We start from the raw sequence: 24,839 nt of genomic DNA, 5'->3' as shown, positions 1-24,839 counted from the left end.
CTTTATCGCTAAAAACACTGGCGGGGCAAAGGGGGAGTACGTCGGAATGTGAGTCAGTAAAAAAATATAGATAGGCAAGGTCGTCTGCTGCTTGGCTTAGTTATCAGCCCAAAACAGAAGGGCCAGCATTATCTGGCATTATCTGAAGAGAATGTACAATATAAAGCGGGGTCTTGTATTTCTAGATAGAAGCGATATTCGTGCGAAATTCTTGCGAAACTCTTAGGAATTTTCAATTATGGGGTGTACAAATAGGAAATTTTGTTGTTTTGTGGTAGGATTTTTATCCTAGATTTGCTTAGAGAGAACTGCAAAATTGGCATTGAATTCATTTCTTAAATATGTATGGAAATCCTTCTTATATTATTTCCTTCTGGAAGATCACTGAAACATCTCTGGAATTGCTGGTTGTAATATCGACATGCAAATCCATTTGTTATTACAAATTTGTCTACCTTTTTTTCAGTAAATGATCTTTCGAGTCGACTTTAGATTTGGATTGGACCACTGCCTGATGATAGTTTTAATCAGGTCGTTGTGGAAACACACACTGGCACTATTACTGGATTGTTGATAAGGACACCACAGTGACACAGACAGTGTTCGGGTAGTGTCGGAGTGTCTCCCCCCGATAAGGATAGTCGCGCGACTGTCGCGTGATGCAACTTTTAATCAAATCGGTTTTTTTTTGGTATCGCTCCCTGGGCTCTCTCTCTCTCTCTCTAGCCACTGGCTTTCAGTGGCGTCAGTGGGGCTGCTTGGCTACTGGATGTTCCGGTGACGGTGTCGGTGTCTCGGCCGCGGCCTGTGACTGGCTCTGAGATAGCCATATCTTGGAATGGGCTTCCAATCAGCGGACGGAGGGACAAAACTACAGCCAGAGTACACGGCGCGCAATGAGTGTTCCCGCTCCCCCTCCGGACGGACAGGCGGCCGATAATAAGTATAATCGTTACTTTGCCGCTGTGGCTGCCGTTGCCGCTTCTGTTGTTGTTTTTGTTGTTGAAAAGGTGATATGAAATGTGGTCTGATAAGTTTTAATCAAGAGTATTTTTACTCGTATTTTGCTGCTTTGGGCGGCTGGGGCTACTCTCACGAGTAGCATTTGAAAAGTTGTAGTAGTAGGTCGGAGCGCGGATCGGATCAGATGCGGGTCCGGGTCCGGGTCCGGGACTGCTCTGTTTCCGTGGGCTGTGCCGCCTGATAATCACGTTCGGATCTCTTTCCGCTATCTGTGGACAGAAAAAGAAAAACTCATTTAATGTGAACAAATTGTAAGGAAAGTTGCGCCGGCGCATGGAAAATCCTTTAAATATGTTTAACCACAAACGTGACGGGAGTTTAACCAACACAAATGCCGGTTCTGGGTCCGGGTCTGAGGAGGCGCCGCCGCCTGGCAGGGAATCCCCCCGTGTGTCCCGAAGCGACGCCCACTCCTACCTCAGGATAGTCCTCCTCCCTCCTCCGAAAGAGTTGTGATCTGTGTGACACTTTCATTTGGTTGTGTCAACGCCCCCCCAACTACACGCACACACACACAGTCGGTCCCAGATTCCAGATTTCAGGGGCGATTCCCTGGCAATCATCGAAATTTAACGGTTGCTTACGCTCGTGTTATAGTGTGTGTGTGTGTGTTGCCAGATGCCGTTGCCGATGCCCTGAAGGTTCGGTCATCATTCCGATCGATGTAAGCCACATGTGTGTCAAACGCCCCTCATAATGACGCGGATCTACACCCACGAATTTCTGCACCTAAACGGCGAGCTCTCTCTCTCGTTATCCCATGGATCGCATCTCTAGCGGCTGGAACCAAAAGTATTCCCCATTGAACTGGGGTATACGATGAGACACCGTCTGGTCCATTTGGTAAGTGTCCCCAGAGTAAAATTAAGGGCCTTCTGGGAAAAATACGGAGTGTACTATATGTATTCTACAATTCCATTGGAGAATTTTAATGGGGATTTGAGCCCACCACATCTCTTATTCCTAAATATGTTCATACCCTTCTTTAAGCTCTATAAGCTCTATACACGGATCTCAATTTGGTAAAGATCACCAGATATTTCAACCAAGATCTATAAAGAACCTCAACAGATTCCTTTTCTGTATTCTAATTTCCATACTCTTCTACCCGTATGAATAGTATATGGTGACTCAATCAGACAAATGGAATTTCCACATTAAAAACCAATCCAAAATAGATGAAAAAAGTAGAGCACTACCGTCCATTCATGCCAAAATGAATCACTAGGCTGGGAATTTCCCAAACTAGAAACCGAATTTATGAATGGAAGAACCAAAAGGAGTTCCATCCTAAACTCATTAATTTTTATAGGGAGAGAAGAGAGTGAAAGTGAGTGGACAGCCAGAGGGACAGTGAGGCAATTAAAGTTCCATATAAGCAGAACAATGCAAGTCCATGACTGCAGTGTCTGTCTGGGATCGGGTCGGAGCCAGGGCCAGGGACAGGGCCAGGGGTCGTGGGTATATCCTGTCAAACACACATTACATTGGGAGTAAGTGTTTGGGACAGGTAGACAGAGATACAACAGGTACTCCCAGTCCTCCAGACGACACGCGCTGATACAGAATTACGACTACGAGACCACGAGGAGTGCCTTGTGGATGGGATGTGTGGAGATGTGCCGTGCCGTCCGTCGTCTTTCTATATTTACTATATATTTGGTATGGGAGTAGGTGCGGTCTTTCCTAGACTTTGGCGCATGACTGGAACTGGAACTGAAACTGGGATCGGGATCGGAAGAGGGTCACGGGATACGGGACGACTCAGAGCAATTAACAATTAAGACAAACACCGTGTGTACTGTGTTGTCTGTGTGTTGTGTCTTGTATCTTGTCTTTTTGTACGTTTGTTTGTCTTTCGGAATTTCACAAAAATTCCTTTTATACCACAATTTGTTTCATGTTCTGGTTAATGTTTAATGTATGTGACTGTCTGTCGATGTTTGTTCTTTGGTTGGTTTTTTGGTTTTGTTTTTTGCGGTATTTGTTATTGCGGTTTCCATCCATTGTTCCTCCCAAAAGTAAACCCACTGTTTGCAGATGCATTTCGATGCCTTTTTGGAGAGGAGATGGTGCACGTGTCTCTCTGCCTCTGGGGGAATGGGGGGCGGGGTTCGGGGTGCGGAGTGTGTCGATTTCCTTGGAAAATTACTGGGCAAAACGACTTTTGTTGTTCTCAGATTTGTGTGAGTTTTTATTTATAATTAATTTCCAATATGGCGACCTATGATGGCAGGAAGTCATGAGTACGACTTTATATATACTTTTTTTATACATATATTTAATTCTTTTGTTTTGTGAATTCTCTTCAACAAAATGCTTATTTTTCTTCAATAATATATATATAAATATGTATATATTTTTCCCCCTCCCGTATGTATGTCTGGTTGTGGCTGATAAGGCCTGTCGGTCGTTTGTTGTCGTCGTCGTCGTTGCGACTCAACGACCGCTGAGGCAGAGCCCAGAGGCACATTGTAAGCGGCGGACGGACACTCGAGAGGGCAGGGGCACAGGGCAGGACAGGGCAGGGGCAGAGCCCCAACGACTCGCATTTTGTTTTTCTGTTATAAGTACAAGTAATGCCCATGCACACACACACATATACACCACGGTCTTATGTGGTATATAACCACTTGTTTCTGTGACAACAGCAGTACCGTACTGATCCCCATTCCACTTTCATTCCATCCAACGCACACGATCCCCCATCGAAGTCGAAGGAGGGCCCCGTTTCTGTGTGCTTTTTTTCTGGTCTCCGGAGCTCGGTTCGACGATCGTCATGCTGGTTTCTTGTAATTCTCATAATTCTTATTTCTCCTATTGTTACTTATTTTACTTTTCCAGGCTTTAATGCTCTTTCATTCGTTTCTTTGTCTTAAGTTTGCAAATCCAAAGGAAATTAGTCATAGGAATGGGTCTATTCAGAACCTTCCCCTAAATCCATCAACTATAATGATTTTCCCACAAAAACCAGAACTTTCTTCCTCTAGTTTCTTTCTATAATACAAATATTACCCAATCTCGGACCCATCTTTCCAATTTCTTAAGTCAATTAGCCATTCAGGCGGCCATTAAAAAATCATCAAACAAACATTGGTCTCCCTCAAAAAATAATATACATTTATGCCTAAGTGCCAAAAGGACGACGGCCTAATTAGAAAGCGCCAGCGGCAGCGCCAGGTACGTGTCACAGGACACAGGATACGTGAAAGTAAAAACATATTTTCCGGACAAAAAATTATATAACCCAACAAAAGGGAAGAGAAAATAGAAAATATTGTCAGCGAAAACAATATTCATAAGGAAGATGTGGTGTTGTTTGTTTGTCCAGAGACAGGACCCTCAAAAACAACTATCCAGCAGAGAGAGAGAGAGAGAGAGAGAGAGAGAGTGCATGTCCTTTTTGGTCATGATCAATTTGTATCGTGTCGGCGCGTGTTTCCATTTTGTTTGTGTTTACCTTTTGCCACAAATTGTGGCCGGCCGCGCTTACCTGATGGGGGGATGATCTACCTGTGGCATCTTGTGGCAAATGGCAGCCGTCTGTGGCTGTGGACTGCTGCCCGATTAGCACTGATCTGAGCGGCTTAATCGTGGCTTCTTGACAGTTTTCTTTTCCCAATATAAAACTCTATTTAAATAGGTTCAATTCTGATGTTTGTTTGGCTGTGGGAAAAGTTTTTCATGTGCAGGAAATATGTTACGTGGAGGATCTAAGAGTCACTTAGGGAATATTGCATCAAGTCCTCCAGCTCGAGAAAGTCAAAATGTTGACTCTACAAATTAGCCGGGGAATGTTTTTTCTGTTTGCATAATATTGAGAAATTTTGGTATTACGATGGACATATGGAGACTGAGATTTTACTTCCTTCAGTCCAAATATATTAACTGGAATCCATGTAGATCCCTCTAGTAATATCAAACACACCGCTCTCTGTGGATCTTTCCCCCTATTTCTAATCCAATCTCGACCCTTTTAGATCCATTGAAGGACCCTACAGATAACAACTGGCCTCTGGTTATCGTAGCCCTAAAAGAGTGTTAAAGACATGTTCTTCGAGGTCGTTAAATGGGGTTTTTCTTTGATAAGAAACCAAGAAGCCAATCGAAGACCACTTGAATCAGATGCCCGTTCTTTTCTTTGATGTCATTTTATTGGAATATTCCTACCACATAACGATGCTGATAATTGGGGCTTAAGGAGTCAAACGACTTGTATCCGAAAGATAGCGAGAGTGAGCCACTAGGAAAGACGAGATCTCGAGGAGTATTGGATTACAGAAAGTGTAATATATATGGGGCGGAGTATGTACACGAAAATATTAAAAATGCATAAATACATCAGCACTGGAACTGGAACTATATAGTGTATTGTATGATCGTTCCTATGATACATGAGACACTTTGCCACACAGTCTCGAGTCCAGTCCAAACTACACTTGTTGCAAGAGCAAACCCATTTTGTCGTGGCATCCATAAATATGTCAAAATAGTTCCAGAGCCAAACCCAAACCAAAAAAAATGTTGGTGTGTTCGTGGGTCTCGTGGGATATACAAATACCAAGGATGGTATTTAAATTGGCCCTCGGTGGCTTTCATTTGTGTGTATAAAACTAATTATATTGCTTTTCGCCATAAACATTGTGCAGGCCATTCGATATGTTCCACATTGGAGTTTTGGTATAGCGCTACGGCCCATTACACTTGGAGTTCGAGTGTGAAACAGGGCACCACCTAGCCAGCACCCGCACCCGCAAGACCCACAAAGATTATCCTTTTTCTCAGGATTGTAATAAATCACATCATTAGCATGGCTTGTTGGATGATTTATTGGTTCCACAAGAGATCTCTCTTTCTCTCTCTCTTCATGTTTGTTGACAGTCCACGCACACTCCAGTTCGGTGTGCCACACACAGGGGCACGGGGGCACTCAGCCCTGACTCACATGGCGGAGTGGCAGTCGAACTCCTATTCCTCTATGACAGTTGGTGGGGCTTTTGAGGTCGTCTACCGCTATTTGCATTTGTACTCAATGCATTTCGTTTATAGTAGAACCGAAAACTTATCATCGGACTTAACTAAGCATAACATTTGTCGCTTTAGGATCGTAGTCAGGTATCCCAGGGGGTGGACTGTGGAACGGTAGCTGCCAACATGAAGGTGGAACCACAAGTCAAGTGTGAGAAAGTTTACTGTCAAAGAACGAACCGAAATAGAGGTAGGAATGGAATCTAATTTTATAGAAACATAGGGATTCTTTGAGACACGGCAAAGGAATACATAGATAGGATCCTTATGCTTTTGCTTATTGAATCTAGAGTTTTCCGATTTCTATACATTTTTCTTTGTAGAAATTTGTATATTTGAAATACTTTGACTCCCGACATGCTCGAATGGCGTGTTATATACCCAAAAGCCCTCGGACCAGGCGCCGCCGCTGGGTGACGTCTACTGCAAGTTTTTCAAGCTGAGTTATTTAATAAATTCAAGGTTAAAGTTCCATATAAATCACTGACACATGCAACCCACGAGCAACCGTATTGAAAATGTCTAAATATTTCATTTGTTCACTTGTTTTTGTATTGAAAACTTTTGTTAATGAGCGAGAGTGTTGTGCTCTACTGTGCTGTGGCTGGGGCAACCACAATACATACAATATAAAAAATTATATTTATTACATATGTATAGAGGAGACCTCATGTGCCCGCGGGACTAGGGAAAGGTCCGGTACGGACGGACAGGGTCCCGTCCCCCATCCCATTCCCCACCCAGGCTGAAGCAGGTTATCAGTATTTTTTCTTCGTTTTTTCATCGTTTTTAATATAATTTTTTTTAATAGCCACAAAGGTTAACAACAAGCCATGTCTATGTACTCTCGACGCGTACGAGTATGTAGAATTTAAATTCGAATTTAGATTTGTTTTTGGAACGAACCGCGCCGATCCGTATTGAACCTCCCGCCGCACCGAGCGACGAGCGGCGACCCACTTGAGTGTCGCCGCCTACTTTTCCCAATTGACCATCCATCCATTGCATCGATCCATCGGATCGTAAAAGTGTTCTCAAAATGTCCAAACAGATCGTTGGTGCCGCCTATTCAAATGACGATAAAAATGCCATAAAATATTCGAGCGAGGAGCCTTGTCGTTTTACGACTCCTTGTCCTGGTTCAAATATAACAATTTTTTAATCAACCATTAGAACGGATCTCAAGTACAAAGTGGAACATTTTTACGATCGTTTTTGAATATTTTTTGGCGCGCCGTCTGGGGAATTTGCAAAAGAAAACGGCGTCTCCTACGGGAAAGACTTTCCCCTTGGATTTTTCTCACGGCGACGACCCTTCGATCTGGCTCCAGCGATCACTTGTCGCTCCGGAGTATGTCCTTTGCCCCGATTCTGAAATTCTACACGCGTCTCCTATGAAAATTTAATGTTCACGTCCTCGCGATAGGCATGAAAGTGTTTTTAGGCTGTTGTGTCCCCGGCCCCGGCCCCGGCTCCGGCACCCCATCCTATACGCTTGTTAGATGAAATTTTAGAGAACAATTTGAGTGTTCTAACTCGGGGCTGATTTATGGAACCATTCATGTAGGATTTTCAAAAGTTACCATGAAGGAATAGAGAGGTTATTGGCCACAACGAAAGGAGCGTTGGACTAGAATGGGGATCGATTTATTTTTGTTAATGAAGTGCGACTAAATTTTAAAATTACTTTTGAAAAATATAGAAATAAGATTCAAGGGGAAGTATTTATGAGAACAACGCCACGCATAGATCGGGTTGATATAATCATTGTTTAATCGATAATATATCACGTCGCATACGTCACGGCAATTTCGTTTCAATTAATACTTTTCCAGGAAAAGTTTTCCTTGTTGTCGTACTGCCGATAATTCATCAATACTCAATGGGGAATAAGGAGATTTGATGACAATAAAAGTACATAGTACATAAATAATCGTAGAATTATTTATTCAAAGTTTTAATCTTCTTCCTATAAACTTCGTATTCCAAATTATCTTAGTTTAAATTTTGATAAATTCCGCTGAAATCAACAAAGTCGCTTTTTGACGATCGCCTATCGATAATACATCACAGAAACGCATATCATCCCTATACAGCTTTCATCAAAGTTGTAGATCGTGTTATTAACTCCAGGCAGTGTTACTATTTAGTTAATTTGTTGCTTGCTTTACATACTATAAATACATATGTATGTATGCATGTATGTACATACATGCATATACGTATTAGTGCTCGCTGGCAACAGCCAACCACAATGGAAGCAATAAAACCAAAAGCAACAACTACAAAGGTGGCCCCGCTGCCTTCTGCCCCCTCTGCAGAGATGCCTGCTGCTTGTTGTTGCTGTTGTAATTGTATTAAGAGGCGTAGCTAAAAACTGGCAAGCAACCAACGCATTGAGGGCCTGCTGAGAGAGCGAGAGACAGCGAAGATACCGAACAGCTTGGGTGCGACAAGGTCCGCTGCAGGCAAAGCAAGCAACAAGTCCACGAACGCAGTCGCAGAGCAAAAACAGCAAAAGGAAGAGAGCGCTGAAAAGCCAACAAAGTAAAGAGAGCTTAAGCTTTTGCTCTTTGCTCTCCGCTCGATTTGACAGCCGTTTGAAGCTGTACATGATGATTATGATTGTGACTCGTATAACGGCATGTGGAGCAAAGCGCAGAGCTGACAAAATGTGTAGTTATGTATGTCTGTGAGTGTGTGTGGGGGGATGAATGGAAGTGAAGCCAGGGAGAGGAGAACTTAAGCTCTCTCTCCTCGCATGTAGTGTGTGGAGGAATCTAAAAAACAATTTTCTTATGATTTTTACTCGACGTTTCATTTGTGTCCATGTTTTCGAAATATTTAAGTGCTCGCCACAAGCGCAACAAAAACCCCAGCTCCCCAGTTTGTTTGAAAAACTCGCCGGACACGGACACGTACGACGGATCAGAGTGCGGATCGATTGATTAGTGAGAGACGACGGGACTCTGGACGCGCGCGCGAATTGTGGGGGCCAGAGAGAGGGGAGTACATAAGCTATGACCAAGATCACGAAGCCCAAGGACAAGGAGAAGGCACCGCCAACGCCGGCGCGTGCTTCTACCAATTTGCTGGCTAATGCGGCCAAAATGAAGATCACTAAAGCCCTGGCCAATGCCAAGACGCAGCAGCAGAACAAGCAAGGACGTGCATCAACGGCAACAAAAGAAACAAAAGAGACAGCAGCAACAGGATCAAATGCAACAACAACAACAACTGCAGTCGTACCAGCAGCCGCACTGAAAGAGACGGCTATAGAAGCTGTTCCGACCGAAACGGAGCCTACGACAGCTCCGACAGCGGCCGAGACAGAGACGGAGACGGTGGCCGCCGCCGCCGCTGACGACGACAATGAGGCAGCGACGACGTCGACGTCGGCCACAAATTTATCGTCATTTGAGTCCGCGCGTTTGCAGGCTCACACTTCAGTTGCAGCGAAACTCACAAACGAAACGGTTACCACAAGCGACACGGCGACAGCCACAGCGACTACTGCAGTTCTAGCACTAGAATCTACAGCATCAGCTACAGCAGTTACAGTGGAGATCGAGAGAGATCCTAATCGTGTAAACAACGGTACTCAAGAGAGCAACGCGAGTGAAAGTGTCGATAATAAGATCAAAGTAATAAACTATGCGCATCAGCAGCAGCAACAAATCTACGAACATCAACAGCAGCAGCAACAACAACAACAGCAACACCAGGAACAGTTTCTCAGTCAGCAATTAATACAAGAACAACAGCACCAGGAGCAACTGCAGCAGCAGGAACAGCATTGGTTGGCCTACGATTTGACCAGCGGATCAGCAGCAGCGGCCGCAGCAGCAGCGGCGGTGCAAGCAGTCCAAGCAGTGGATCAGAAACCCCCCGATTTGTATGCCTTGGCGGCCTCGCATCATCATTTCTTCGGACACCTGAGCTACCCGCCACCGCATCCACCCGCGCAGCTGTACGAGCACTACCAGAGCATCACCGGCGCCAGCACGGATCCATCCATAATGAGGAATAACTTTGCGCTGTACAGCGTCTATGGCGGGGGAGGAGGAGGATCGGCCGGAGGAGTAGGAGCGGGAGGAATGCTCACGCACGATCATGTGGTGGCAGCCGCCGCAGCGGCAGCAAATGCCCACAATACGCCCAACATTGATGAGGTCATCCAGGACACACTGAAGGACGAGTGCTTCGACGACGGGCATAGCACCAGCTATCACATGCTGACCTCCGTATCAGATTTGAATTCCCTAAAGGATCCCAGTCCCACCATTTACTCACTGACGCACCAGCAACAGCAGCAACAGTTGCAGCAGCAATTGTACCACCACCAACAGCAGCAGCAACAACAACAGCAGCAGCAACACCTCCAGCAGCAGCAGCAGCAGCAACACCAACAACAGCATCACCATCACAACAACTCCGCCAGTTCGGTAGGCGGGGATTCCCCATCGTCCTCCTCGCATGCACTGTCCACGCTCCAGAGCTTCACGCAGCTGACGAGCGCCGGCCACAGGGACAGCCTTTCGCCGGAACAGCATGGGGGCTACTTCAGTCCCAGCCTGCAGACAACCAGGTGAGTGTGGAGTGTGGAGAGTGGAGTTTGTTTGTGTGTGGCACCGACCGACAGACCGTCCCGCGTGCTACTCGAACGAGAGTATGAGCTCATTATCACGATCCATATCGCACGTGCCTTAACCGAGCTTCGAGCACCGAGCAACACCGCCAAATGTCATGATCAGAGAAGCGCATTCGTTGATTCATATTTCCCCCAACCCCCCAAGCCCCCCACCCGACAGTCGCGACTGTGACTATGATTTTTCCTCAGTTCTCTGTGTTGTTAGGGTTCTCCAGTTCTCCAATGGGTTATAGGTGTATTACTTTTAGTCATAATTGTTGCTCATTGTTCCAGATTTTAGACTTTGCTCTCAAAAAGTATGGGATCGATCCCTCCTCACACACACGCACACACATTTCCGTGTTCTGTGGCATTCTCAGGTGGTTTATTCGCCCAGTGGAATGCCTATAAAAACCTGGTTGCACGGTTGCATCTATTTTGTGTGTTTCATGTCCAGAGGAATGTGTGTTTTTCTGCATTCAAATGAAAAAACATCCATAAAAAACAGTTGTGATTTTGTCGCCATCACAGATGTCATATGAACAATGTGCTAGCCTCTAGAGGTTGTGTGGGTTTTAGTGGGTGTGGCAGTGGCAGTGCCAGTGCCAGGGAGTGGGTGTTAAAGATTGCAGAACTGATGGATGGAAGAAAGGGAAGGTAATCGAGTGGGAATAAACTTTTTAGATCATGTTTTTGGAATCTACAAGGAGAGTTTTCTTAAAGAAGATCTATTAAGGGATCTATAAAGGACGCTCGACATTTTCGATGGATGCATTTTCCAATCATCTAGAAAATGAGAATTCCTCCCTCGACTTACTGACTGTTATGTTATGCTGTGCCTGTATTTTCCTATATGCAAAACACGTTTTCAATTATAAAAAATAACAACCACAAATAAAACGATCCTAAATGAAGTGCAAAATGTGGAAAAAATAGAGAAGAAAAAAACGAGTCAAAAAAACAGAGGAGAAAAACAAGAGCCAAAGGCAAAAGCTGAAACGAGATCAATGGAAAGACGACGAACGGGCGGGCACTCATTGTGCGGGTTGTACGGGTCTGGGATCCCACCCTTTGTATCGTTAGAGCACCCCCAGTGCTCCTCCTTTATGGAGACGTAAGGGGTATGGGGTCTTTTGAGGCTGACTCAGCAGCGGCTTTGAAGCTGCTTTCAGAGTTTGGGTTTGGGTTTGGGTTTCGTGTGGCGGTTTCTATGTCACGGGATGGCTTTGGATTACCCCCCGAGAAATACAGAACCACCTTCAGGTATCCCACTCCTCGAATAGAGAGCTTTGCAATTGGAATACGCCCCGATCCGACCCGATCCGATCCGAGCCAGCAAACAAGCTAGAAAAATGCGCTACAATTGCATTTTGGAACTGCCGATCAAATGCGGGTCACGCCCCCCTTTTTTTAATGGTTTTTCAGTGCGGCACGTGCCTAACTTTTTTTTGGACACGTGTGTCGCCACAACTCTTGGCCACAAATGCTGCTGGTAACACCACACCCCCTCTTTAGGCCAAAAGTTAGTCAAGCATTTCTTTGGGCCACTCCATGAGTCAGAATGTCCGGGTCCAAGTCCGAGTCAGAGTCAGTGCGTCTCCCTTACGTCAATAATTGGAGACATAGCATATTTTCTTGTTTACGAAATTTGAGCGGCAGTACTTATTATTTTTTTTGCTTTTCGCTGAGCCTCAGAACTCAGCGACAGCCACAGGGACAGCGACAGCGACAGAAGGAGCAAAGCGGAAGAGAGCCTGAAGCAAGTGCGAAACTGTATTTATTGTATGTTCAATGTTTATTTTGATCTTCCGAAAGGTTGAGACTTGAATACTTATAATCGAGATTTTGCAACAAGATATCCAGGGCCCCAAAACAGCGCTAAAGATCACAGAATGAGAATCGGAAACATTTTGAAAGATTGAAAGACGGCCTACTGTTTGAGAGGTATCGAATTGGAGATCGCACAGATCGGCAAAAGATCATAGATGATATATCGAATTATGTTTAAAGAATCTCTTGAGAGATCTTCGGAGAAAAACAAAACTATTTTTTGGTTCAGCGATGACGATGACGAGATGCTCGGAACATTTTGTATGTGACTTTTTATTCATTTTGTGGCGGCAGTGCGAAAAAACCAGAAAACCAGAAGAAGATATCACAACGCCCGACATTCGTCGAGAGCTCACATACGAGTACGAATACTCGTAGTTTGTGTGGAAAAACAAGAAGTCGAATCGAATGCAGAAAATACTCACCTGCAGAGAACAGCCACACAGAGCCGACAGAACCGACAGAAAACTGAAGCGATGATAAATTATATCGTTGTCGTGCATTTTTTGTTGTCATTCAGTCTACTTCCTATATATATTGTATGCCATTCTCTATATGGTAGAGCGTAGGTACGAGTACCTATGGCCAGAGATAAAGATATATTGTAGCATCTCTGAAAGTTGAAAATTGAATTTGTTGTTGGGCGCTGACTGTGTTATCAGAGAGCGTGCTTCAAGACTTTGGAAAGACTTTGTTTTATGTTCAAGAATAGCTATGGCTCTACCGTTTTTGGTAGATAATAAAATGCTACAGTGGTTGTTCGGAATGTTAGAATTTTGAAAGTTCCCCAATCTACGCTTAAATAAAAACCCCTTTTATTTCATAACTGAAACGCTTTTAATTTGTTTAAAATTACATAGAAATATGCAGTTTTCACTCTTCGAGCGATCACTGTACTTCGATTTTCGTTTGGCTTATATCCAATTTGTATATCTTACAAGTTTTTCACACAATTTTATCACTTATTTTATGGCTTAAACTCCCCGCCTGCGTCTCAGCCAAAAGCAAAGCAGCAGCAGAGGCACAGCAACAGCAAAAGCGGTGACTGCAAGTGCAACAACTGCAACTTCCACTGGCATAAAGTCCAAAACCCGACGTCAAGTCATTATGCAAACGCGCGTGCCCCGTTTCGGTTGTGCTTTCGGTCTCGTTCTCGTCTCCAGCTCCAGCTACGGGATCGATCTCCTCCTCGCCTGCTCGAAAGAACCGATTCCCCAATAAAAATACAAATATATCAAAATGAAACTTACATTTAGTGAAAGAAAAATATCGCCGAGTGTTAAGGCCTGTGCCTGTTGCCGAATCAAATCATAATTGTATTTCCAAAAACAAACAACAACAAAAAGGGTTGTACAAGACTAGAGAACTTTAGAGATCGTCATTGAGTGTCCGTTTAGTGGAGTGTGTATGTGTTTGCAGCATTTAAGGATCCATTCTACATCTATATTTTGAGAGGAAATCCTTGAAAGTGGAAGAATATCTTCTTTATTGTCCGTTAAGCGGAATATTCGAACTTGCCAGAGATTTCCATTTACGATTTGAGCCTAGAATTTCAATTGAGTGGAATATTACTGAGTGCGGATCTGTTGAAGATATAGTTTTTGGAATGAAATCTATTCGTTTTCACCTGTTGAAGCTATAGTTCCTGATTCCTAATAAATCGTACATCTGCCCCCAAGAACAGAGATCTTTGCCTCTAAGAGACCTTTGCCTACGCTGCACTTGTGGTTCCTTTTCTTTGTTTATGGAAAGAACCGTCTTTTGGAGCCGTTGGGGGAATAAATATTTGCACAGGCTACTGTTTAAGAAAGAGAGAGCGGCAGTGGGACACAAAGAGAGAGACAGAGTGAAGGAAAGAAAGAGAGAGTGCGATCCTAAGGGAAAGAGATTTTCGGTCAATTTGTAAACAGTGTAGCAAACACTTTTATTTTTTAATTAAAGGTTTTATGGACACACACATACACATACCGAAATATGCACCCAAACACACACACACACAGACAACACTGCAAAATGTGATCCGCTTTGGTGGTCCAAAAGCAGCATAAAACTCCAACAACAATCTTGTAAAATAAACAAAAATCAGGAAATGTTAATAGCAGATTCATTCCTTTTGGCCCTAACAGAACGACAGAAAGAGAGGGAGAGAGCAAAAGCAGAGAGACAAAGAAAGAGAGAGCAAGTGTAACAGTAACAGTAACAGAAACAATAACAGCAGCAGTAACAGCCACCGCAACAGACCTGTTAAGAGGCTCGCGGCTAAAAACGCGCGTAAATGTGTGCCAAGCGGCTTTAAACGCATCAAAACAAAAGCCGAAGCAAACGCGAGTAATCTGTAATCCCCCAAAATTGTGCAAATTCCAGAAAAAACACCACAAAATGTTTTTCTCTAATTACAATAATATGTATTTGAAGAACTATTGCTATAGGTACAGCCCTAGAAGTGAAATATTTAATACAGTTTTTTAAATGCCATAAATATATGTATTCAAATATATCCTTTTGTCCTTGCAGTTCGGTGTACGCTGGACCCCTGCTCACCCAAGCGGCCAATGGGATGCAGTATGGCATGCAGTCGCCCAGCCACGCCCATGCGCATCTCCAGCAGCAACAGCAGCATCCCCACCAGCAGCAGCAACATCCCCACCAGCAGCACAATCCCCACCAGCAACAGCAGCAGCAGCAGCTCCATCAGCATCACAATTCCAGCAGCAGCAGTCCGGGACCCGTGGGTCTGGCCTCTGGAACGACTGTCAATGGCAGTGGGCTCCTGGACGACGGCTATGGCTCGCCAAAGAGCAGCCACAGCGGCGGCGGCGGCGGTGGCAGTGGAGGTGGCACCTTGCCTGCCTTTCAGCGCATTGCATCGGCGACCAGCGGCTACGGCAACGGCGTGGCCAATGGCTCTTCGGTGGTCAGTGGAGCCGAACGGTCCGCTGGCTACGCATCGCTGGCCAATTATCGCACTCAGGTGAGTGTTTGCCCAGGGAATCCCTCCTGATTGATTCCCGCCTAACACTCTGCTCTCTCCCCCTTCAGAGCGATGCCTGGACGGGTCATTACGAGCCAATCAGTTACGCAGCAGCCACCGCATCCGGTGTCCAGACACAGCTTGGAGGCGGCCTTGGTGGGGCTGGGGTGATACGCAACGGACGAGAGATATTTGCCGCGAATGCAGCAGCAGCGGCGGCGGTAGATGGCGCCGCAGGACGAGTGGATCCAGGATCCTATCTAACAGCATCCGCATCGTTGTCAGCAAGTAAGTGTTCGCCTCTTTTAGGATATAGAATATAGGATATAGAACACACATTTGGCGCAAGAGAGCGTTGTCTATGTTTGCCTTGCCACAAGAGGAGGAAGGAGGAGGCCTCTCCTTAGGTAGAAGTTCGCACCCTCAGGCCTATAGACGATGGATATTTACAGAGCCTGAGCAAACGGCTGAGACCCCGAAAGAACTGCAACTGCTGCTGCCAACTGCTGTTTTCCTACGCAAACAACACACGCTACACACTTTTTTGAGCCCAAAAACAAAAACTATCGCTAGCGTAAACCTATCTCTAAGTCTTACGTCTCTATAATAAATTCAATTAATTTTACATCCACTCTTGAGCTTAAAAAATCAATCCAAACCACAAGAAACCACAGAAAACACCACCACAAAAAGCAAAAAAAAAAAACACACACACAAAAACTCCCAAACAAAACCAAAATTTTGATGATAATTTGTATGATATTTTCCATGTAAAACGTTTCGCATCCTTTTTGAAGCATTTTTCGATGCCGATTATTTCACTGAGGGGCGAGAGTGCGTCAATTGTGGTGCGATCCAGACACCGCTGTGGCGACGCGATAACACGGGACACTATCTGTGCAACGCCTGCGGCTTGTACATGAAAATGAACGGCATGAATCGTCCACTAATAAAACAGCCTAGAAGATTGGTAAATGTCTCTCTCTCTCTCCCTCACACATGTCCTGTCTCCCCTCATCTCTCTCTCAAAAAATCTCAATCCTCTAATTATTACTAACCCAAAAAAAGCTTTTTTGTGTGGAACAAAATTTTTATTTGTATTGTAAACGAAAAATGGGAAAAGCTTATAGAAATCCAAACCGCCAGCCTCTGAACCAGACCCAGAACCCTCTCTGAAAATAAATCCCCATCGGAAAACCATATTCAAAACGAATCTCAAAGAGAGTACAAAAATTAATTGAATTTATTATTAGTTTTATATACAAAAAAAAAAAACAAAAAAAAAACAACCAAAAACAAAACAAAAGAACGTGCAAATTTCTGCTACTCTTCTACTCCTTCTACTTCTACTGTTTTGCATACTTTTTGCCTACTACTTTTTTGCTGCCTTTTTTGCTCAATCAAAAATCTTCTGATAATATAATTACAGTGGCCGCTGAATCGGGCGGGGATTTCTATAAGAGCTACCCATTTAATGTGAACGCCAGCGGCAGTGGCCGTAGTAAGGCCAACACCCCAACAGCCGCGGTCACAGCCATAGCCACTGCTGCTGCAACTGCTGTTGCGGCGGGGGCAACGGCAGCCCCAGCGACAGCTTCGACGGCAGCGGTAAATGCAACAACGACGCTTGAAGAGCACGTTAGTCGCGCCAATTCGAGACGCTTGGTAGGTCGCTCATTAATTAACAAAACAACAAAACCAACAAAACCAACAAACCCCCCAAAGAACAAATTCCCAACAACTAACAAACCGAAAACAAATCGAAAGAGTAAAGTAGAAATCCCAGAAAATATATAGAAAATATTGTTCCACATGAAAGGCTCCAAGGAAATGTACAAAAGTTTACTAATTAATCAATATTTTATCCCATTCCTCGATGTAGAGTGCCTCGAAGCGCAATGGCCTGTCGTGCAGCAATTGCCTCACCACCTACACATCTTTGTGGCGCCGCAATCCTGCCGGAGAGCCTGTATGCAATGCCTGCGGGCTGTACTTTAAGCTGCACAGCGTCACGCGTCCGTTGGCCATGAAAAAGGATACCATTCAGGTGAGCAAAAAGAAGAGAACTCAAGAGAAACAAAATTCTATATTATGTACTATTTCTCGTTTAGAAACGCAAACGTAAACCCAAGGGAACGAAGAGTGAAAAGTCCAAGAAAATGAAAATGGCAATGAATGCCAATATAGAGGGAGGTTCAGGCAATGGTGCAGGGTCTGCAGGCTCTGGCTTGGGCCTGAGCTTGGACGTCAACGAAGGTAAGTGTCTCGTGAATGATCCTACGCTCTGTGGGTGCATGCCTAATTCGTGTGTCTGTCTCTCTGTCCTGTCTTAGATATGAAACCATACATGCCATACACCACAACCACATCGCAACACCACCAGCAGCAGCAGCAACAGCAGCAATCACAGCAACAGCAGCAGCATCATCATCAGCTCATTGCTGATCAGCAGCAGCATTCATCGGCTGCCAGTTCGCCCCATAGCATGGCCTCCTCCTCACTATCCCCCTCAGCCACATCACATTCCCATTCGCATCAACAACAGCAGCAGCAACAGCATCAGTTGTGCTCTGGCCTGGACATGTCGCCCACGTCGCCCTATCAAATGTCCCCCATCAACATGCAGCAGCAGCAACATTCATCCCATCAGCAACAGCAGCAATCCTGCAGCATGCAACAGCATTCGCCCAGCACTCCCACCTCCAGCACGGCCTCTATTTACAATACACCATCGCCCACCCACCACCATCAACACAGTATCCATAATAACAATAACAATAGCACATTGTTCAACAACAACAACAACAACAACAGTAGCAATGAGAATAACACGAAAATTATACAGAAATATCTGCAAGCTCAACAATTGAGCGCGAACAGCAACAACAGCAACAGCAACAGCGGGAGCGGGAGCTCGGATCATCATCTATTGGCGCACCTGAATGCGAACTCCATTACGGCGGCAGCACTTGCAGCAGCGGCTGTAGCGACGATCAAACCCGAGGCCACATCGTCCACAGCCACAGCCACAGTGACGGGATCAACACCGACCACGGCATCGAGCACATTATCCTCACTGAGCCTCAGCAACAGCAACATTATCAGTCTGCAAAATCCCTATCAACAGCTGGGGCTTGGACCGCAGGCGATGGCATTATCTAAGCCAGGAGGACGCGCCGCCTCCCCGCTCTACTATATCACGGAGGATGAGCAGCACATCAAACTGGAGCAGATAGAACATCAGCATCATCAGGAGCACCAGCACTCCCATCAACAGCATCAGGGAGAGCTAATGCTCAGCCGATCGGGCTCGCTGGACGAGCACTACGAACTAGCGGCCTTTCAGCGACAGCAGCAAGAGCTTCATCTCCAGCAGAGTCTGCTCCACGAGCAGCAGGTGGTCAGCTATGCCATGCAAGCAAAGCAACTGCAGGAGCTGGAACGCAAGTACGGCGTGGATCGGGAGACTGTGGTGAAGATGGAGTAGACGGTGAAGATATACATGGTGCACTGTAGCATGACCAAAGATCCTGTTGTTAAATCTCATAGCTCCAAAGAATTTTTAGCGTGTATACCCAAGAGCAGTTCTCCAAGAACCCTCCTCTAAACTCTACCCTCTATTCTCTACATAAGATTTAAGCAAATTGATTGACATTTCCATTAGGCCACTCTGAATCGCGCACTACTCGAATTTTTCGTTATTTAAAACCTAGTTTAATTCTTAGAAAATTGCTATATTATCGAATGCAGAACCTAGTTTAATCGCCATCCAAAGCCCTAAGAGAAGTTCATCGTGTGGCATCTCTTTGGTGTGGCATCCATTTAACTTTTTTTATTTGTTATCAAATCGAATGAATACCTTTTGAGATTTCTCCTACAATCAGATCCCACTTAGAAATTAGAGCTCTTAATTTTAGTTGCGCAACAAAAAGCGAAAACAATGAAAAAACGAATAACAAGCGAAACAACCTACAATCTCATTCAATTTAGTTAATAATTTAAATATATATTTTATGCCACTATATATAGAAATATTTAAATCAATTTAAGTTTTAGTCTCGTAGCACACACACACATTTTTACATCATTTTGCAATATTAATTTTATTACTTTTTGAACAAATAAACGACAATTGTCTATTAATTTCCCCAAATACACAATATTTAACTACAATCGCCATCCATGGCGTATGCGTGATTTGTGCAGTTTCATAGCAGCGAGATGTTTAATGTCTGCTAAAATCAGTTGTTAGTTCCAAAGGTGACCAGAGCGTGGCGCATACATCTTTCAGGTAAGTTACATGTATTTTACATATGTACATGTATTCTACATGAGTTAGAAACACAAATTTGTGTAGAAATTCAGCCACATTTTAATTTTAAGGTCGAACGAGAGAAGAACTTCAGGTCTTGGATACCAGGCGAACAGAAATCAGCAGCAAGAAACTTTAGTAAAATGAAAACAAATTGTTGCATACTTTTGGGAGTTCAAGAACGTAAAAACAAACTAACAAACTTGTAAAAAGCTACCGACCTTCTGCTGATTTCTGTTCGCCTGGTATTTTAGATCTGAAAATCGAAATATCTCGGTGTTGAGCGTCACCATATTGAAAGTGGTTGTTGTTCCTGTGATCGAGATAACATCCTTGATCAGATGAAGTCCTCTTCAAGGGCCAAGGATCAAGGACATTATCTCCAGACATATACATCGTGTTTTCTCCCTTATTTGTGGGCCGATCTGACCCATCCATAGTTTCCTGTAACTGAAAAAAAATCCTTGATCCATTGGTAAGGACTCAGCCACCCCAGCCAGTCATATTTCCCCGATTCTTTGCAAGGATGATTTTTCAATAGTTTTATTCATCAAAACGTAGCTTAGTGTAAATAAATAACAAGTGGAAAACATTTTTATCTTTTTTCCGACCGCGACCAGAAGTGTGAAGCCCCTAGGTATATTGGTGTCCGCGGGCACGCAAGAAGTGTTCCTGGCCACCGGATGGGGCGACCTGCTAAAATGAAAGGAGCTACATAAAGTAAATTAATAAATAATAGCTGACGGAGTAAGAGGAAGGGATCGCGGTATAGCAGTTTGTGGCCAGAGAGGGTCCAAATGCTGGCGCGATGCACGCGATCGTGGATGCAGTATCGATCCGGTAAGGCCGTCACCAGAGCGGCGGAGGACACGGAAAAGTGAAGGTTTAAGCCTCGGGCCGCTTATCCGGCAAAATATATCATGAAATATCCTTTCAGAAATAATTTGTAATCTATATTTAGAGCTGGGATCATCCCAGGATCTTCGGCTCTGGCGCTCAGCCACCGCCGCGCCATGAAGGGCCAGCCGGGCTGGCTTTGTCATACTTGCGCATAAAATTTGATCTATTATTCCCGTTTTAAATTGAAGCATAGACTTTGGTATGATTTCATCAAATTATAATCCATTTTATTGACAGTTTTCATGTGGACGGTGATCTATAAAAGTGTAAGCAGGTACCATCTAATCCCATATCCCGTAGCAACAACTTTGGTGCCACAGGCGGGAACGTTGGCAATGGTAGGAGGGAGGGTGTCTCTATATGTGTATATATGTATGTATGTTATATAGTAGAATGTGTGTGTTTTCAGGGGGATGTACATGTGTCTGTATGTCTGTGTGTGTGTGTGTATTATTTTATATTGTGCGCCGCCATTTACGAAAGCGACATTTTCAGCGATAAGATAACGTCGCATTGCTGAGGTCCCCTCTCCAAGTCCACTCCCCCTCCCTGCCCCTCTGGCCCTGTCACTCTCTCGCGAGTTACCCATCCCCCCTTTCATCAGCAACCCCTCCACCCTTTTATTTTGTTCTATTTTTTCCTTGTTTTTTTTAATAAACTTTGTTTTTTATGGGAGTCACGCGTTACAAAACGACAACAACAACAAATCTGAAAGTCATTTCATATGGCAAAACAGTTTTTTTGTTTATTGCTAGGGTTGGTTGCTGCCCGTGTAGAGAGGTGAAGGCTAGTGGGGGTGGGAGGGAGCATACGCTCTGCGCCTGTCTACGTGACTGTACCAAAGTGCCGTATGTCGGCTCGTGCACTCGTTCAAGTGCCACCGAATGGGGCTGCGCCACGATCCGCGTCCACTCTGATTGATTACAGCGGAATCCTCATTCTATGCCCCTCAAAATGTATTCCAAACCCAATTTCATTCAATAGTTTTTAGCTGTTTCTCTTTTTGGATCCCTCTAATCGGTCATTGCACAGATTTTTCGGCTTTGCAAAACTTTCACCCAGAGAGAGATTGTAAGTTCTTTTATTTTGTTTTTTTTTTGGGTTCTGGCTGGGTCAGGGTTTTCCTATCAACGCTTTTGGCCAGATAATGGGATGATAATGCCAGTGGTATATACATATAGCCTTGTCTTACATGATATCGCATCATACACACAAGCATAAGCGTGATAAGATATAGAAAGATATGGTCTTGGGCTTTGATTTCCAATCATTCCCAGTAGTCCCTGCCCGTCTGTATATAGAAGTTTCTTAGTCGAGATCCGTTGTTGGGGGAAGAAGGAGGTCATCCAGGGGTTTATTTTACTTATAATGATTGAAAGTATGATTGGAATAACAACTAGAAAGAGATATCTAAATGGATCACAGAAAGCAGAGCCCATTCGGTGATTTCTTAGAGCTCTACAAAGTCAAAGTTTTATCCACATTTGTTCAAGTTTCGTAAGCTCTTCTAATGAATCATTGTTTGTAGATCATGAAATGAAATCCATTGTCTGAAGCTGTTTACCCAATTCCACGATATTTACTGCTAGCAAACAAGATGGTTAATTGCGAAACAAAACTGGGCTAGAATCATATAAGAATCGTGTACGATTATTTAACAAGAGCTTTAGGCAGAGAATGAACAAGATATATGTTTACAGAAACCATATAAATATTGTGTAGAAGAGAATCTATGCATCAGGCATGCAACCATACCAACCATCCAGCAATTATGAATAACTTCTGAGGCATCTTTTACATAAGAAATATACCCCAAGCCCTATATCAACGTTGATTTCTTCCAAATAAAGTGTCTAAAAATACTGGTCGGAGAGCCAGAAATAAATTTAATCATGCTTGTTAAGCAGCAGCTCCTTGGCTCTTATCATTTTGCTTCTTGGAGAAAAACAAGCGTGGAATGAATGGAGAGAATTATTCATGCACTGACTACGCATGTGGTTTTCCCCATCAAGATCCGCGGAAATCGTTGTCATTGAGGGCGGGGTACTTAGCACTCAGTTTCCTCCTTTCGTTTCCTCCACAAACTGTCAGAGATTCACTGTAAGGCCCACTTTGTTGGTTTAATATAACTATCATATATTGTACTGGGTACACACACTTATAGTCCATGCCATAACATGCGATGATTTCATGCCCGACATGGCATTTTTATGGCTCTTTTTTACAATACTCGTAGAACCGTGGCACCATTTGTTTTTCGGATTTGTCACTTTACGATCTCTCTCTCCCTCTGTCACGTATACTTTTGGGGCATTATAATGCATTATTATTATATTATATTTTCATAATTACTCTCGACGGATCGGATCGGAACGTGTTTAAATGGAAAGTGCAAAACTTACTGGCAGACAGCCAGCCAACGAAATAACGAAGCCGCCAGTAAGATATCTGTGTATATATGATTTTTTTTACATGCCCATTCCATAGATAGGCAATCTGTATCTGTGGCACGATAATGCTTATAAATAAGATAATATGATTTGATAATGGTATTTACCATATGCAGAAACAGAAACAGAACACCGAGAACCGAGAACTCTACAGGAGGTTTTATGTAACCTGAAGTTCGCTTTCTATATATTTAAAGTACATGATTTTCTTACATTTTTCTTTAGGGTATGGTTTTCCCCCTGCTGCTGCGGTGAACCTAATTAAATGTTTGACATTTGCCTGATTTATTTAGCGTGAAAATGCTGAAAAAATTCCCTCTGATTCTTGGTATATATGTATGTATATAGAAGGTAGTTTGGTTTCTCTGTGGAATTGTGTGCAAACAGATTGCATTTAGAGCATTCCATTCCATTGCGCGGTTCCTTCACGGTTCTGTTCTTTTCTGTTTGTTGTTGACTTGACTGCTTTTTGATGTCTTCTTTGGGTTTGCTACCTTCCCCGTGTCCCCGTTGCTGTTCCTTATCGCCAACTGACGTTTGTACTTCAAAATGTGTACTTAAGATAATGAAAATGAGGAAGAAACAGCTATGGGCCATGGGCCACGACACGAAGGGGGGGTCGGTCCCGCAACACATGGCATGGAAGTATCGCAATGCAGACATATCCACAAGACATCATCAGACTTCAACTCAAATCAAAATGTATGTACAGGCAGGAGTGGTAGAGACTTGTCACCGCTTGACAATTTTCCTGTGCTTTTGAATGGTGGAGGGTACAGGGAAAACCTTAGAGATTGAGGTCTACCAAAGTGTCTTTCACTGACAGAATCTTCACTCAATCAATGCCTATCCTTTGGGCTTCCGCTGGAGAGGTCTTTCCTTATATACTTCTCTCCTAAGCAGAGACCTCCATGGGGTGCTCTTCCCCTTTTTGGCCACAAAAAACCAATTTCATTTAAGCCAAAGATCACCACTGCGGATAAGGTCGAAGGTGCACTTGATTTGGGCCCACTTTCCCTTGGGCCGTTTCTGGGAATTCGTTCGTTTTGCTATCGCCTGGCACTTAATAAGCATATTCTAATCTAATCAGGGGATCATTAATTAACTTCCAAAAGTTAGCTTTCGCCTTCTCAAGTGTTACTTGAGCCGTTCGATGCTTTTGGCAGTTGGAAAATTTATACAAAAGTCCAGTGATATCTTATCGATGTGGGAGCCAAAGATCACCACCACAAAGTAATGTTGCAACTTATTCCATGAGGATAAGAATATAACTTGTAAATGAACACTGGTATTCCACTGATCCATGGTATGGATTTGTTCTTTGATCGAAGATCTTTCCGATAGTTCACTAAACACTTTTCCCACTCTGTTCGTCCTTGGGAACTTTAGAGTTTCCTTCACTATGGTATCTTTCATGGGTCGTATCCTTGTGGAAACTCTCTATTTGTCGGACGCGGACATGAAACAATGTTTTCATGTTGAAAATCCCAGTTACACTCACCAACTGTGATTAGATTCCATGCCGTTGGGCCGTCCAAACTTAAGGAATTACTGAAAAATTCAAATTATTATCGCTTATTATCTTGGGACATTATCAGTTCAAACACTGATATACTGATACAGAACCCAGAACCAGAGCCCAGAACCCACAGCCAAAGGCCCAGAGCCACAAAGAGAGAGAGGACAGAGAGAGAG

General features: G+C 44.0%; 1 protein-coding gene and 1 long non-coding RNA gene across 5 annotated transcripts; one reads left to right on the top strand and one right to left on the bottom strand.

Moving 5' to 3' along the window:
* Positions 1–1,108: 1,108 nt before the first annotated feature.
* On the top strand, positions 1,109–19,504 carry LOC108154797 (box A-binding factor). 4 transcript variants are annotated; one of them, XM_017285190.2, is made up of 8 exons: positions 1,109–1,866; positions 8,901–10,639; positions 15,026–15,482; positions 15,551–15,770; positions 16,912–17,147; positions 17,365–17,529; positions 17,594–17,738; positions 18,328–18,692. In XM_017285190.2, exons 2-8 carry the CDS (start codon positions 9,072–9,074, stop codon positions 18,642–18,644), a joined length of 3,108 nt encoding a protein of 1,035 aa, XP_017140679.1. In that variant the 5' UTR covers positions 1,109–1,866; positions 8,901–9,071; the 3' UTR covers positions 18,645–18,692. The 4 variants fall into 4 exon arrangements, with proteins under 4 accessions (XP_017140679.1, XP_033244218.1, XP_017140678.1 ...); XM_033388327.1 differs by having other exon boundaries at positions 1,111–1,866; positions 17,816–19,504; XM_017285189.2 differs by lacking the exon at positions 16,912–17,147 and adding an exon at positions 16,280–16,452 and having other exon boundaries at positions 1,111–1,866; positions 17,816–19,504.
* An 817-nt stretch (positions 19,505–20,321) lies between these two features.
* LOC117186938 lies at positions 20,322–24,839 on the bottom strand. The gene is made up of 2 exons (XR_004471775.1): positions 22,851–24,839; positions 20,322–22,792 (listed from the first exon to the last, which is right to left on the bottom strand). It is a non-coding gene; the product is annotated as an uncharacterized LOC117186938 (long non-coding RNA).

This window comes from Drosophila miranda, chromosome 2 (genome assembly GCF_003369915.1).
Source record: "Drosophila miranda strain MSH22 chromosome 2, D.miranda_PacBio2.1, whole genome shotgun sequence".
Lineage (NCBI taxonomy): Eukaryota > Metazoa > Arthropoda > Insecta > Diptera > Drosophilidae > Drosophila > Drosophila miranda.
Note: the sequence above shows the minus strand (reverse complement) of the source record. Positions and strands in the feature narration are given on the sequence as shown.

Bases quoted from the DNA above. Each gene is read 5' to 3' on its own strand.
- LOC108154797 (XM_033388327.1), top strand. From the start codon at position 9,072: ATGACCAAGATCACGAAGCCCAAGGACAAGGAGAAGGCACCGCCAACG. The intron at 10,640-15,025 runs GTGAGTGTGGAG...TTGTCCTTGCAG, and splicing joins CCCAGCCTGCAGACAACCAG to TTCGGTGTACGCTGGACCCC. The intron at 15,771-16,911 runs GTAAGTGTTCGC...ATATAATTACAG, and splicing joins ATCCGCATCGTTGTCAGCAA to TGGCCGCTGAATCGGGCGGG.